Source organism: Microcaecilia unicolor, chromosome 2, assembly GCF_901765095.1.
Source record: "Microcaecilia unicolor chromosome 2, aMicUni1.1, whole genome shotgun sequence".
NCBI classification, from domain to species: domain Eukaryota; kingdom Metazoa; phylum Chordata; class Amphibia; order Gymnophiona; family Siphonopidae; genus Microcaecilia; species Microcaecilia unicolor.
The window spans coordinates 452,372,644-452,389,605 of NC_044032.1; the positions used below are offsets into that span (position 1 = coordinate 452,372,644).

General features: G+C 41.0%; 1 protein-coding gene across 1 annotated transcript in view; it reads right to left on the reverse strand.

Moving 5' to 3' along the window:
* Positions 1-16,962, reverse strand: part of ALMS1 (ALMS1 centrosome and basal body associated protein) — a 178,127-nt gene that overhangs the window by 118,132 nt on the left and 43,033 nt on the right. The window contains exons 4-7 of the mRNA XM_030190952.1: positions 16,729-16,849; positions 12,118-14,362; positions 9,531-9,690; positions 4,807-6,024 (exon numbers count right to left, since the gene is read on the reverse strand). Of these exons, the coding sequence (XP_030046812.1) occupies positions 4,807-6,024; positions 9,531-9,690; positions 12,118-14,362; positions 16,729-16,849 (3,744 nt within the window). The remainder of the gene's footprint in view (positions 1-4,806; positions 6,025-9,530; positions 9,691-12,117; positions 14,363-16,728; positions 16,850-16,962) is intronic.

The window sequence follows — 16,962 nt, forward strand, 5'->3', positions numbered from 1 at the left end:
ATAGTGTACTGGTCCCCCTCACATGCCAGGACACCAACCGGGCACCCTAGGGGGCACTTGTAAAAAAAAAATAAAAATAAAATACCTCCCAAGTCCATAGCTCCCTTACCTTGGGTGCTGAGCCCCCCAAACCCCACTCCCCACAACTCTACACCATTACCATAGCACTTATGGGTGAAGGGGGGCACATAGATGTGGGTACAGTGGGTTTTGGGGGCGGTTTGGAGGGCTCCCATTTACCACCACAAGTGTAACAGGTAGGGGGGATGGGCCTGGGTCCACCTGCCTGAAGTCCACTGCACCCACTAACAACTGCTCCAGGGACCTGCATACTGCTGTGATGGAGCTGGGTATGACATTTGAGGCTGGCATACAGGCTGGCAAAAAAAAGTTTTTAAAGTTCTTTTTTTTTGGTGGGAGGGGGTTAGTGACCACTGGGGGAGTCAGGGGAGGTCATCCCCGATTCCCTCCGGTGGTCATCTGGGCAGTTGGGGCACTTTTTGGGGACTTGTTCGTGAAAAAAAAAGGGTCCAAAAAAAGTGGCCCAAATTCTCGCTACTGCCGCCTTTCTTTTTTCCATTATCGGCCGAGGGTGCCCATCTCTCCTCGGCCGATAAACACGCCATAGTCCCGCCTTCACCATGCCTCTGACATGCCCCCGTCAACTTTGTTTGTTCCCGCGACAGACTGCAGTTGGAGGCGCCCAAAATCGGCTTTCGATTATACCGATTTGGGCGCCCATGAGAGAAGGGCGCCCATCTCCCGATTTGGGCCAAAATATGGGCGTCTTTCTCTTTCAAAAATAAGCCAGTAGGGGTCCCATTCCTTAGAGACCTAGCTTTGAGACAAAACCCCATTCTAAACTAAATTTGCCCCCGAGGATACAAAATCACACACAGGGTCAGAAGCAAAAAGAAGGAAGGGGGCATAGCAATGATATATAAATCCTTCCTCGCGCTCAACGTCATATCTGAATACCACTCACCTCATCTAGAAATACTCGCCTGCACAATTCAAGATGACACACTACAAGACCACTTATGTTGCAGTCTATGCTATCGACCTTCTGGCAAGTGGTCAAACACACATACGGACCTCACAGTCTTCACTTCCACTGTATGCGTTAATCACCACAACGTAATGCTAGTAGGAGACCTAAACATACATCTTGAAAACCTAGAAAGCAACACTAAATTGCTTTACGACTTTCTGCACGATTGGGCTTTGCAAACCACAAAAGCAACTGCCACCCACACAAAAGGTCACACATTAGATACAATTATTTATAGATTCACAGATTCCCAAACATTTAATATCGACTGTATGAATTGGGAGGAGGTGTTGTGGTCAGGTCACTTCAGGCTGACCTTGATCATCAACTGGAAGAAGACCAACACCAAAAAAGCACACAAAGCAACACAATCAAGTTCACTTCAAACACAAGGTACGGTTGAAGGAAACCTCTACTGAACTATATATATATATATATATATATATATATATATATATATATATCCCAACTTCACTTCAGAATGGGACCTTTGTTCCCAGACAACACTAGATCTAATCGCTCCATTAAAGATTAAAAAAAATGTAACTGTGGTTCAACTCAGCATTGTGTGATCTGAAATGGAACTGCTGAACACAGGTATACAAATGGAGAAATGATAAATCAGAGGCAAAGAAACTTGGAAACAAACTCAAAGGAAATATAAGACCTCCTTAAAACAAGCCAAATTCAAATATTACAGAGAAATACTTGGCAAAGACTACACCACCACCAATAAATTGTATAAATTAGTCAATCTTCTCGACATCAAAGCACTGACCACCACTAGTGACAAAACACAGTCAGCCGATGAGTTAGTCAACCATTTTAAGAACAAGATACTCGACTTAAGAAATTGCCTAATGGATATTGACACCGACACAGAACAATTCATTGAAGTAGTGAACAAAAATGATGCCATTGCTGCAGACCAGCTCTGGACATCATTTATAATACTCCAATCCCACACAGTTCAACACATACTCACTAGATTCTCTCAGCTCACTGCATGCTAGACCCTTGCCCAAGTTACACAATGAAAGAGGCCCTTGTAAAACACCTAACACAATACGAGGCCTTTATGTTCTCCAAGGGGCTCTACCCATCATACAAGGCTACATATTGCTAACCCCTATACTAAAAAACATGAAACTCAGTAAACGCGCCATTTAGGACCAGGAACCGGTAGGATTAATCCCTTTAATAGCCAAACTCACAGAAGGGATTGTTGCAGAGCAACTAATGGACTACCTAACCAGGCACTCAATCCTACATGAGTCATAATCAGTTTTCAGACCCCAGTTTAGCACTGAAATGGTCCCGATAACACTGTTTGCAAATTTCAGGAAGGAGATAAGCATAGAGAAAAAGATAATACTAATACAATTCGAGATGCCTTCAGCATTCAATATGGTAGATCACCAAATTCTACTTCAATTTCTAGATGAAATCGGAATTGGTGGCAAAGTCCTCAGATGTTTAAGGGCTTCCTAACAACCAGAGCATACTACGTGAAGATGAACTAAAAGATGTCGGTACACTGGAAAGCGGTCTGCGGTGTCCCACAAGGGTCCCCCATATCACCAACACTTTTCAACATTATGATGATCTCACTGGCAAAACTACTAACAATACAAGGTTTTAATCCATTCATGTACGCAGATGATGTGTCCATTTACATTCCCTTTGAGAATAACCTGAATGAAATAAAAGGAAGATTACTCAAGCAATAAATTAAGCCTGGGCAACTGCCTTCAAATTAAAACTGAATAAGGAAAAAACACAATTTCTAGTGCTCACCTCACATCGAGTTAAACGGAACTGCCTTCAAATTAAAACTGAATAAGGAAAAAACACAATTTCTAGTGCTCACCTACACATGCTGCAGACATACCTACTCTACTACCATCGAGTTAAAAGGAACCAAGTATCCAATATCAAGGAACCTAAAGATCCTAGGGGTCACGATAGATCAAAAGCTCACATTTGAAAATCAGACAGTGAATGTGATGACTATGATGTTCTAAATTCTTTGGAAACCAAGAAGGATAAGGAACTGCTTTCCTAGAGACATTTTTTGCATGCTAGTACAAACAATGGTCCTAACACACATGGACTACTGCAACGGATTATACACCGGCTGCAAAGAAGAAATCCTGAAAAAACTTCAGACCACACAGAATACAGCAGCAACATTAATACTAAGAAAAACATGTAACAATAAAGGAGATCCACTATTGCAAAAGCTCCACTGGCTCCCAATTAAGAAGCGCATTTCATTCAAAATATGCACCCTGATCCATCGAATAACGTTTGATATGGCCCTAACTTATATGAAAGTCCTAATCGACCTCTCTCTCAGGAACGAAAAGCTGGAGCCCGCACTTACCTAAACCTCCACTACCCAAAATGCCAGAAACTAATATACAAGACCATATACTGAGCTGGCTTCTCATACCAAGGCACAAAACTATTGAATGCCCTACTAAAAATGTTAAGACGTAGAGGTCAATACTTCAACTTTCGCAAATGCCTCAAAGCATTTTTCTTCAGAAAACTTTATTATGAGGGCCACTAATTATTCCCATGGTAACCTTGATCTATGATCCTTCTCTCAGTTCCTCTTGAATAAGTGATCAGCTGATCCGTACACCTTGCCCTTTTATAAGCAACCTCTGTAACTTTCTGAACCCAACTCTAACTACATATGGGGCTCATTTTCAAAGCACTTAGACTTACAAAGTTCCATAGGCTATTATGGAACTTTGTAAGTCTAAGTGCTTTGAAAATACACCTCATGGTCTGTTAACACCCCCGTTGCTAATGTGAGCCACATTGAACCAATGTCAGTTGAAAAATTGTGGGATATAAATGTTATAAAATAAAAATAAAATAAATAACTTCAGAAGTTTAAGAACAAGGACAGTGGCGGACAGACTTCTATGGTCTGTGCCCTGATAACGGCATGCACAAATCAAGATCAGGTATACATATGCTGAATCACCTCATACGTTATGCAATGAGTTTATCTTCTCAGGCAGACTGGATGGACCATGCAGGTCTATCTGCCGTCATTTACTATGTTACTATATCTAAGCGGTTTACAGATAAAAGATAACAGCTATACAAATTAAAAGAAGAGATGGAAGGAGGAGGCAGTTCAGTAGATAGATATCTAAGGCTTCTGATTTTATGGGATTATAAATTGTAAATTTAGGTATTCAAGTTTCAAGCTAATTAGGTGCTTTGTGAAGGCAGTAAAATCTATGTATATCAGTGGTTCACATTAAATTTTGGGTAGCTTATTTTTCATGTCTTTTTTTTATATTAAAATTTTTAAATTGGTATATACTTTCTCTCTATTCCCACCTTCATCATCCCTGCAAACCTGATAGTAGCACACTCCCATTCCAATCCCTGACCCCAACATACACATTCTGTTCCTAGAAAGCTCTCCTCCTCCACTCTCTTGCATCCCTGACGGCAGCATACTTTTTTCCTTCCTCCCCATCTCACCTCAAAAGCTACTTCAATCCTTTCCCCACCTATGCAGAGTATTCAATTATTCCTTCTTTCTCAGGCTTATGCAGCCTGGTATTCAGTGGTGTGAGAAAGGATGCAGTGGAGGCCTGTTGGTGCAATAATAAATCTAAGAACTGGATACACCATATTCTGATGGTCATTCCAGGTATACAATAATGTTGCAATATATAGGTTATGTCTCAGTTTGTCTAAACTTGGAAGACCTCTTTTCTTACCTTGTGTTCTTTTCTGTTCCTCCTCAGCATTCTGAATCAATTGTGTTGCACGTGTCAGGGGGTCTTCACCTTTCAGAAGGCTTGCAACACGGGCTGCCAGTGAATCAGCACTGCTGCTGTCATCACTCTCTCGAACACTGTCCCCCTTTGCATTACACATTATGCTTGTCTGAGTCAGCGCATGTTCAAGGCCTTCGAGGGAATGAGAAACACCATTCAAGATCTCTGTGGTGAGGCTGCTCTGCAAATCAAAACCCCTTTCACCAGAGGATTCCTCATCGGGGCTATCTTTGTCAGGGAGAACAGAAGCAGGTGCATTTGTATCTACTACTGCACCACTGCATCCCTCTGGTTCTGACCGTCTCAATGGTTCTGCTGGCTTAGATTGTTCCACATTGTTTTGTACTGCTGGTATGGTCTTCTTTTCTACAGTCTCCCATTTTAAACTGTCCTTTAAGAGAGAAAGTGTTTTCATCTGACTGCTGTCTTTTGATAAGCTGCTTGAGGAGCCCCATGATAATCTCCGTTCAAGCAATGGAGTTAGGTTTCCAGTGCTATTTCTTGGTGATGTGGAGTCTCGAAAGCAATCTGAAGGTGAAGAAAATTCATTGTATCCTTTCAAGGAGCAAAAAGAAGCAGGATTTGAACTGTAATGAGTAATATCTTCTGCTTCCTCTAACAGTTTGCGGATCTCTTTAAGAGTCCTAGACCCAACAAATGATTCATTTTCCAAGTCTTTGTTTTGTTGGTTGAATGATGCACCAAAACTTGAAGACAATACTCTATTGCTTTCCATTTCCACTGCAGTGTTCGCTAAAGAACTTGAGGTTTGATTGTCTTGGCTTAGGGTAGGACTTCTAGATTCAAATTTATCAATTAGCATTTGTACACGTTTAGAAATTATTTGGGGGTTTTCATTACAGCAGTAGGAGGTAGACAACTCTGGAAGCACTTGTTTGTCATTTGATTCTTGGGTAATTGTTGTTTCTACAGTACCTTCGACAGGGAACTGGAATGGAAGCTCCACTTGCTTAGTTGGACAGTGGGTGATGTTACACTGATTGACTGGTCTCTCCTGGGAGGATCTTAAAAGTGATGATGGTGAGAACTCAGTGGGTAATGGAGTATCATTACCAACATCAGAACCCATTGGGATAGACATGCTTAGAGTGGACACACCAGAATAGAAGCTGGATTCAATGTCCTTCTGTGAGTCTCCTACAAAGAATAAAAGACATTACATTCATTCCTGCCCCATATACAAATTTATTTTAGTATAATCTATCCCCCTAGAAGTTATTAAGGAAGTATCTGCATATCAAAGGCAGTACCAAAACTAATATGGATTAAACGTAGATCTTATCTTCATTTTAGTTCATGATAAGTCTGCAAATCATTAATAGCCTCTCCTAGAACTAGCACATTCCTCAACAACCATGAGGATCCTTAAAACACACACACATTGTGAGCATAAAAGGAACACATTTTTTCCAAAAATATAAAGTCAGGCACACACAACCCTCTACAAAATGTATATGCATTTACAGTAACATTTATTAGAAATGTAGTTTTCTTGTCTGTGTATCTCAGCTAGATTATAAGCTCCACTGAGCAGCGACTTTCTCTTTACGCCTATCTGTAGAGTGCAGCATCTGCCTACTAGCACTATGGAAATGTTAAGTAATGGTAGGAGAATACTGTGCTTCATACCCAGTTTGTTGACACGAGTCCTATCATTTTTGCCCTGATCTAGAAAATTTTAGTTTTTTCTATGTCAATCCTGGTACCCCAAAAAGAAAGTTCCTGTCCAATAAAACAAACTTTTACTAAACAATTCCACCTTTTTTATACATCAAGTGGAGGAGTGGCCTAGTGGTTAGGGTGGTGGACTTTGGTCCTGAGAAACTGAGTTTGATTCCTGGCACAGGCAGCTCCTTGTGACTCTGAGCAAGTCACTTAACCCTCCATTGCCTGCCGCATTGAGCCTGCCATGAGTGGGAAAGCGCGGGGTACAAATGTAACCAAAAAAAAATCAATGTGGTAAACATATCAAGTAAAACAAATACATACAAATACGATGACGGCAGATGAAGGTGAGGGGTATAACGAAGCTGAGGGCCTGGTGAGGGGTTTAACAGAGCTGATTCACACCAAAGTGCCTCTGGTCTGTTTCGAAGCACCCAACTCTGTTCCCACTCTTTGCTCCTCTCACTAGTGGTACGTAAAGCACATTTACAAACACAATTTGCACAGAGAGATGTGTTGTCACAACCAGTTCAATCTGTGCAGGAAGAGAAATTCATGTTGGGCTTCCTTACTCAAATTTATCATGAGCTGTTGTATGACTGGTACATAAACATAGGCCAGTACCAAGTTTACTTAAATGAGCCCTTGAATTACTGATTGTAGCAGTGTGAGACAGTTATTGATGAACAATTATCAACTACTGGGAATCAGTTTATAGTGGAAGAAACAGAAAGGACACACGCACAGTGTAGATTGTGCCAATGGAGTACTACTAACCTTGAGGGCCCTACATGGATCTGTCCAAGAACAAATCAATTAGTGAAATCTTGAGGATATACCACCTGGATGACAGATGTCATCATTGCCCATGCCAACTGGTATATGTGGGTAGAATGACTCGTGCAATTCATCTGCGGTTAAATGAGCATAAATCAAGAATGAAGACTGGCAATACTGATGCACCTTTGGTAGTTTACTAGATTACCCAGCATTATGGACATGAATATTAGATGGAGGGCAACTGATGCGGTTCATCGGGGTTGGGAATTATGAATGACTGCCAATTATAAAGGACAACATTAGATTTATGTTTTAAACACAGTTAAGCCTAATGGCCAGAATGAAGAATTAGAATGGCTTTCCTTGTTGTGATTTGACTGATTACATCAAACATACGACTACAGACCTGTTTGGAGAGAATGCTATTTATCTTAATGTAGTAAATATTATGGAGGACCATTCATTGACTGTATGAATTTTTTCACAGGAGCTTTTCCCTGATGCAGCATAGCAAAACATGGTACTATGTTAGATGACAGTCTCCTGTATAAATATTAAGCCGATATACTACAAACATTTCTATAACCAGAAGATAAGTGCGCTATTAAAAGCATTAGAATTTGAAACTGAATTGAAAATTGCTAGTGAAAAATGAACCCATGAAGATTTTTATATATGACTGGTGTTTACTCAGCTTTCAACTGATGGTCCATAAAAAATAATTCGGAGAGGGTATTCTGTGGTTGTGATTAGCTGCAAAGAGACATTTAGAAATTAGCTACCCAGTTTGGCTTTAGATCACTAGTGCCTAGGGTGAGCTTTCCTCTACTGAACCGGTACTACACTTTGAAAATGTACAGATATATATCTCATGTCATTATTTCACACAATTTGGTAAACAATCTCTACACAGAGTAGCACCTACACTATCCTGCTTATAATCGAACGAGAAAAACACCCAAGTTCCGACCTAAATCGGGAGATGGACGTTTATCTCACAAAAACGAATAAAGCGGTATAATCGAAAGCCGATTTTTGGACGTTTTCAACTGCACTCCGTCGCGGATGCGGACAAAGTTGATGGGGGCGTGTCAGAGGTGTGGCGAAGGCGGAACTGGGGCGTGGTTATCTGCCGAACAAAGATGGGCGCATTTCACTGATAATGGGAAAAAAGTATGCGTTTTTAGCTAGAATTTAGGACACTTTTCCTGGACCCTGTTTTTTCACGAATAAGGCCCCAAAAAGTGCCCTAAATGACCAGATGACCACTGGAGGGAATCGGGGATGACCTCCCCTGACTCCCCCAGTGGTCACTAACCCCCTCCCACCACAAAAAAATGATGTTTCACAACTTTTTATTTTCACCCTCAAATGTCATACCCAGCTCCCTGGCAGCAGTATGCAGGTCACTGGAGGAGTTGTTAGGGGGTGCAGTGGACTTCAGGCAGGTGGACCCAGGCCCATCCCCCCTACCTGTTACAATTGTGCTGCTTAATGCTTATTAGTCGTCCAACCCCCCAAAACCACTGTACCCACATGTAGGTGCCCCCCTTCACCCCTTAGGGCTATAGTAATGGTGTAGACTTGTGGGCAGTGGGTTTTGAGGGGGATTTGGGGGGCTCAACACACAAGGGAAGGGTGCTATGCACCTGGGAGCTCTTTTACCTGTTTTTTTGGTTTTGTAAAAGTGCCCCCTAGGGTGCCCGGTTGATGTCCTGGCATGTGAGGGGGACCAGTGCACTACGAATCCTGGCCCCTCCCACGAATAAATGTCTTGGATTTATTCGTTTTTGAGCTGGGCGCTTTCATTTTCCATTATCGCTGAAAAACAAAAACGCCCAGCTCACACATTGTTGAATAAAACATGGGCGTCTATTTTTTCCCAAAATACGGTTCGGTCCGCCCCTTCACGGACCCGTTCTCGGAGATAAACGCCCATGGAGATAGGCGTTTTCGTTCAATTATGCCCCTCTGTGTTACCTTTGACAGATAAGTCAAGTCTATTTTACTATATAAGGTGCTAAAAAAATACTTTCATGAAGAATGCCAAGTCTGCTCAATTCCAAGGTTGCTATATTTGCATCAGAAGGTATACAGGGCAAAGAAAAAAAATGATCTTTTTTTTCCTTTGGCAATTCAAAAATGATCTTTACTTTCCTCTTGCGATTCATGAAACCACCTTCTCATTCGGTCCATACCTTCAAACTGTGATACACTTTTTGTTGGGGTGTCTGTGGAATCCTTCACTGTTTGGAGCTCTGATGGTGAAAATTCCAGCTCTTTAATTGTTCCTGGTGAGATGAATGGTTTCAGTATAGTTGAAGGTGATTGATCAATGCCAAGATTATGAAGGTATGCCTACAGTAGGAAAAAGAGAAGAAAAAAAAAAAAGCAATCATTGTAAAACTAACTCTTCTTTATTTTCTTTTGCAGACTTTTCTTTTGCTTTTTGAAAAAAAAGTTATTATACATGCTTATGCCTCTCTTTTATGGTACTATTCTGATAAGGTTTTTCAAAAAGCGTTTGACAAGGTACCTCATGAAAGGCTACAGAGGAAATTGGAGGGTCATGGGATAGGAGGAAATGTCCTATTGTGGATTAAAAACTGGTTGAAGGATAGGAAACAGAGATTGGGGTTAAATGGGCAGTATTCACAATGGAGAAGGGTAGTTAGTGGGGTTCCTCAGGGGTCTGTGCTAGGACCGCTGCTTTTTAATATATTTATAAATGATTTAGAGATGGGAGTAACTAGCGAGGTAATTAAATTTGCTGATGGCACAAAGTTATTCAAAGTCGCTAACTCGCGACAGGATTGTGAAAAATTACAAGAGGACCTTACGAGACTGGGAGACTGGGCGGCTAAATGGCAGATGACATTTAATGTGAGCAAGTGCAAGGTGATGCATGTGGAAAAAAAGAACCCGAATTATAGCTACATCATGCAAGGTTCCACGTTAGGAGTACGGACCAAGAAAGGGATCTGGGTGTCGTCGTCGATAATACACTGAAACCTTCTGCTCTGTGTGCTGCTGCGGCTAGGAAAGCGAATAGAATGTTGGATATTATTAGGAAAGGTATGGAAAACAGGTGTGAGGATGTTATAATGCCGTTGTATCGCTCCATGGTGCGACCGCACCTTGAGTATTGTGTTCAATTCTGGTCGCCGCATCTCAAGAAAGATATAGTACAATTGGAAAAGGTGCAGCGAAGGGCAACTAAAATGATAGCGGGGATGGGACGACTTCCCTATGAAGAAAGATTAAGGAGGCTAGGGCTATTCAGCTTGGAGAAGAGACGGCTGAGAGGAGACATGATAGAGGTATATAAAATAATGAGTGGAATGGAACAGGTGGATATGAAGCGTCTGTTCACGCTTTCCAAAAATACTAGGACTAGGGGGCATGCGATGAAACTACAGTGTAGTAAATTTAAAACAAATCGGAGAAAATATTTCTTCACCCAATGCATAATTAAACTCTGGAATTCATTGCCGGAGAACGTGGTGAAGGCGGTTAGCTTAGCAGAGTTTAAAAAGGGGTTAGACGGTTTCCTAAAGGACAAGTCCATAAACCACTACTAAATGGACTTGGGAAAAATCCACAATTCCAGGAATAACATGTATAGAATGTTTGTACGTTTTGGAAGTTTGCCAGGTGCCCTTGGCCTGGATTGGCCGCTCTCGTGGACAGGATGCTGGGCTCGATGGACCCTTGGTCTTTCCCAGTGTGGCATTACTTATGTACTTAACCAAATATCATTACAGAACCAAAATTCTATATACCCTCTGAATTATTCTTTTTAAAGTACAGTATCCTAGTGCAGCTAAAATCCAACATGGTATACAATCTACAGTAGAAAGAGACTAAGTGGGGAGGGAATTATCAACATGGGCTACTGTTAAGTCAGTTATTTTACCACAAGTCAGATAAATTTAGCACAGTGTCTCACTGCATAAAATAGGACCCTGTGCAAAAATAACCTGACATGATAAAACAACCCGACTTAACAGAAGCATTCCCCCCTAAGATGTATTATTTTATTGTTAACCACAGTCGTTTAATAACTAGGTCTCATTTCATAAAATAGGACCTGTGGTAAAATAACATGACAACAGTAGCCCAGGTTGATAACTATGCCCCTAACTACTATGATCCATATTCTGATATTTGCCAATTATGTTAAGCTATACGTTGGAAGGAATAGAGGTTGGTAATTAGGTGGAAAGAAAAAAAAATAAAGATAACTATAAAAATCAATGCATGTTTTGTGCAATGGTCATGAAGCACAAGTAGGGCTTCAGATTTTAGGTTTCAGCCAAATACCAATAACTCCCTCCCTTCTCCCTTTACAGTAAGCGTTTATTGGATAAAACCGGAAAACACCATTCCCCTCATACTCTCACCCCACCCTGGGTTGTCTTGTAGCCTCCACTTAGTTTTGGTGCCATTTCTATGCTGAGACTGCCTAAGTGACACAAACCTACATTATTTGATTCCACTAAACAAATAATGTACATGAAAACACCGATAAACACTGATTTTCTGTACTCTCGTTAGCTTGAAAAGAAACACCTAAATTTAAGATTTATAAACCCCTAAGAAGTCCTAATAATAAGCTATGTTATGAGAAATTGCTGACATATCTGTTTAGAAACTTTGAGACATCTGTAATTCTTGAACATACACAACTTCAGTCAAATATCTGTAAAATGCACCAGCTCTTCCCGGTTATTGCTCCACCCCTCACAAAGACTACTCGAGGGAACAAAATAATTAAAAACTTACCGGTATTCTTTCTTCAATGTTTACTTCATTCATTTCAAGTGTTTTTATTGTAGGCGGCCAGTAAGAGGAATAATTATCTACCTCTGGACCAATGAGAGTGTGGTCAGAAATGACTTCAGTTGATTCTGTAGCTGTCTGTTCACAAGGGCTGTTTGACTGAGAAATATGGCAAGTTTTAAAATTAGCATTCACAGAACCATCACTGAATTGATGCTTGCTAATCTTGCTGATGGTGAAAGTGGCATTTGATGGCTGATTGCTAATTTCGAATTTCTCCTGCTTGACATGTGCAGTTTCTTTGAAAGGGTTAAGAATCTTTTCATTAAAACGGAACACAATTTCTTCCAAACCTTTGCTACTGTCCTTAAAATCTGAAGTAGGCATGGGATCACTAGTATCAAGAGAACTTTTACTGTGCTTTTCACTAGACTCTGTCAGATCAGCATTACTTTTCCGCCCATCTAGCACCCCAGTCTGGCTGCTCTTATTTAAGTCTCTCTCTGTTAAGACTTGAACTGTTTCCTTCTGGATCTTCCTTTGAGGTTCATCAGCCTGCAAATTATCTTTGCTTGCTATGTTTACAATGTTGTCAGATTGAGACCTAGTCAGTGGTAATGTATATATTGGCATTTTGTCTTCAGAATTCAAACCAGACAGAGAGGAAGGGCCTGCAAACGATGCAGCTAAAGCTCTCTTTGGGTTACTATACTTGGCCTGCTTAGACAGCATGCGGTTTAAAGAGTCAGCTACTGCACTATAGGCTTTCTTCTTAGGAGATACTCCTGTCAGACCACGCAGAGCTAGAGTATCAAATGAAATCTTCTCTGATGGCTGGTTCATGTTCCAAGCTCCTACTTTCTCTATGTAGTTCAAAGCAGGGAGAGACCCAATTCTTCCTGTAGGTGATGATGACCCTTTTAAAGATTTACTACTTTCAAAATTAGCTTCATGGCCACTTTGATCTGATTGTGCCCATTGAAATGAAGTAAGTGTACTTTTGGATGATCTGCTAGAAAGTTCTTCACTTAAAGACTGAAGACTTGATTTGATGGTGGTCAGTTTAGAGGGCAATTTTAGTTTGCTGCTTTTATTCATAAACATTCCTGGAGTTGACTGCGAGATAGGGTCAACCAGTCGCCCACACAAAGAGCTATCATCCATGGGAGGGTTGAAAGAAGGGGAAATGTCTGTATCTTTATGTCCTCTCTCTATGCTACATCCAGATGAAATTGTCAGATCAGCCTGGATATTCCCTCTCTGGATTTCAGAGGTGTTCTTTTTGTTACTATACGTTTCGGTAGATTTAACAGTGGCTGTATGGAGAGAGAGATTTTGAGAAGCACCGTTTCCCGTAGAATCACAGGCTTTTTTTTCTTGATGCTTGTGCATGATTTCAGAGCATAGCTGCTTCAATGGCTCATCTGTGGTGGCACCACTGGGCTGTTTAACCACAGCATGAATAGTAGTGCCAGACAAGTCCGACTGAGGAGAGCCATTCAAGTCCACACATTCTCCCATGGTTGTCATTAACAGTTTGGAAGACAGTGCTGGGATATTTGCCTCAGTGGAATCTATAAATGAAAGACTGGATCCAAGAATAGGTCTGACTTCATTCAATGACTGACAGGATTCTTGTCCCAGATCTTCAAATTCTTGCAAACCTGCATCCTCAACTTGTTGTGTCTTCTCTTTATCAGGGTCCCTAGTTGATGAGGCTTTGCTGGAAGAGCTCACAGATCCTGATGAGAATCTGGCACTACTGGATAATCCTATTTCTTTCTCCAGAAGCTCAAGCAGAAGAGGGGCAGGAATACTGCTATCCAAGAATGAAACTTCATCAGTAGCAAAACCCTTGTGAGCCTCATCAGCAGAAGAAACTTCATGTTTTTGTAGCTCCATCTGATTGTTGGTCATCATCAGTGTATCTGGCATAAGAGAGTCCTTATTGCCATCTGGGTTGCAATGTGCAGCACTACAGTCTGTTTGGTTCCAATGCTCTTTACCTTCTTCCTCTTTCGCCTCCTCATTCCTCAGACTAGAAGGAGAAATGGGGTGCTGTGATAAAAAGAATGTACTACTAGCATCTCCAGCCTGGAAGGCACTCAGAGCAAGTGGGTGCTGGGATAAGGTGAAGCAGCCACTGACAAGGTCAATGGAAACTTCAGTGGCTGCCAGCTGCACAGCATCACCCATATGTAGAGGCCTTGTGTGGTGTCTAGAGAGCTCAGAGACATCAAGAGACCCTCTGGAACAGAAAAAAAATAATCTCATTAAATGTTTACAGTTCTTTAAGCAGAAGCAATCATCTATCTAAATGTTAGAACACTGGTGCAAAGTTCAAACTATTATATATTTATGTTTTTGTTTTGGGGGGGGGATAGGGAGAGGTGAAGGTCTCGATATATTAATCCTATTTTCCCCAAAATTGGATACTATTATGAGTTTGATTGAAGATTAAGAGCAGACTGATTATTTTGGGACACCTCTAAATATTACTTTGCTATACTATGACTTGCCATAGACTTTTATATTCTAATATGCAGCATGGACATGGGTACTTGCTTTTCTCCATATGTGCTTGCTTTTTTCTGGGACATTTCAGAAATTTTCAGGAGTTACTAGAAGTGGATTCAAGGCCCTTAAGCAGGAATGACACAAAAAAAAAAACATGCACACATCTAGGAGTGAAAGAGTGGCCTAATGGTTAGTGTAGCGGGTTCAATTCCCACTGCAGATCTTTGTGACTCTGGGCAAGTCACTTAACCTTCCAGTGTGTACAAAACTGATACCATGGAGGGGGTACATTCATAAAAGGTTTTCTGTATGAAAAGCCTGTTCAACACACAGAAAAGGCCTTTTATTATACTACACAGCGGTTTACACGTATTTAAGTACATGTGCTGACAAGATGGTGTGTACTTAAACGCATACTGGGGGAGATTCTATATATGGTACCTACAAAAAATTTGGCGTGGAAATCAATGAAGACTAAGCTTATTCCATAAGCGATGCCTAGATTTAGGTGCAGTAAACAGAATATGCTTAGTTGACATCTCAGAACCTAAATCTATGTGCCTCCATTTACACCAGCGAAAACATGGCGTAAATCCTGACACATAGATTTAGGTGCACTGGGACATATTCTATAACTATGTGCGTAAATTTCAGAACACCCATAAAATGCCCAATCCCCTGCCCATAACCTCGCCCTTTTTTGCCTCTGTGCATTAGAAGTTAGGCGCACTGCATTACAGAATGCACTCAGCGAGTTGTGCGTGTAAATTCTAATTATTGCCAATTAGTGCTCATTAGTGCTTGTTAAGAGCTGTTATCAATGCTGATTTAGCTTGTTATGCCAATTAAGTTACGCAAATTGTTATGGAATATGCTTGGATTTTGGTGCAGATCTCTAGGCGCACTATATAGAATCTGGAGGAATATGTGTAGGCATTCCCAGGAGGGTAACTGCAACGTACATGTCTATTTTATGATAAGACGAAGAGTGGGAACACACCAGGCTCTTCAAATTAGACCAAAGATGCTCAATGTAAATTGCAAAACTTTTATTGAGGATGACTCAACACAGTACCATGTTTCAGCACTACTTTATAAAATACTAGTAAAAAAGGCCCGTTTCTTAACGCAATGAAACGGGCGCTAGCAATGTAATGAGTTCCTGTCATTAATGTTTCCACGGTTGTATTCTGAATATAATTGTTGTTTACATGTGTAAGATTTCTTTATATACAATATTTTGTGTGTAAACTGTGTTACAATGTGGTCAAAGTTTTTCCTGTTCAGGCCCTTCAATCAGTTTAACAATCACATCAGAAGAGCTCCTTACTCATGAGAATGCAACATACAGTTGCCCATGTGAGAGACTGAGAGTGACAGTGTGTTTTACAGACAGTGCAAGAGAGAGATACACAGAGTGATTGTGTGTGTGTGATGTCTGTGAGTGACAAAGTGATTAAATGTTTGTCTTCCCTTCCATTCTGTGCACTTGCCTCCACTGATGTTTGTACCTCCCTGTATATGATTGTTTGTTAGAGATTCAATCCACTCCACTTCCCTCCTCCAAGTTCCGTTCTGTCTGATTGGTTCTTCGTTGACAGTGAGAGCCAATGAAACGCTGAACTACAGACTTACGAACCCTACATTGCCACAGTGCCACGGAGTCAGCTTCAGAATGTTGGAGGTGCTTTTTATTATATAGGATGCGAGTACATGCACACATTTACACTAACTTCTGTATCCTGCCCAGCAAATATAAATAAGTACATCAGCACTTACATGCTACAGGGACTAGTTCTGAGTGCCTATTTTATAAAGGCACATAGGTGTCTATGCTGCCTATACAGAACAGGCTTAAAGGGTGCTTTTTCAGACTGCTCACACAGAAATTCTGTTATAATAATCAAACCCCAGGTGGCCAAGCTAAAACACCACTGTAAGTACTTGTTATGCTAGAAGGACAAACATTATAATATACTGGGGGTGGATGATCAATCAGAACATTCATCATAGTGTGGGAAAGCACACTGTGAAATTAACACTACAGATGTGGTTACAGGGATCAGGAAATCCTTAGAAAAGAACCCTCTCTCTTACCTCAGTGGAGCAAAATCCAATTCACTTTGCTGAAAAAGGGTTTCTTCAAAAAACCTTTTTCCTTGTGTGGGATTAGATACCAGTAGTGGGAGACAAGGAGACAGGCCACTCTCCTGAATTTCTGAAAAAGTGAAAACAAATTTATGGTACTAATCATCATACCACTCTTGACATGTTTATCAATCATGAAAAAGAGAGCCACAGGGGGCTGGGTATGACTATAGGGAGTGTGCT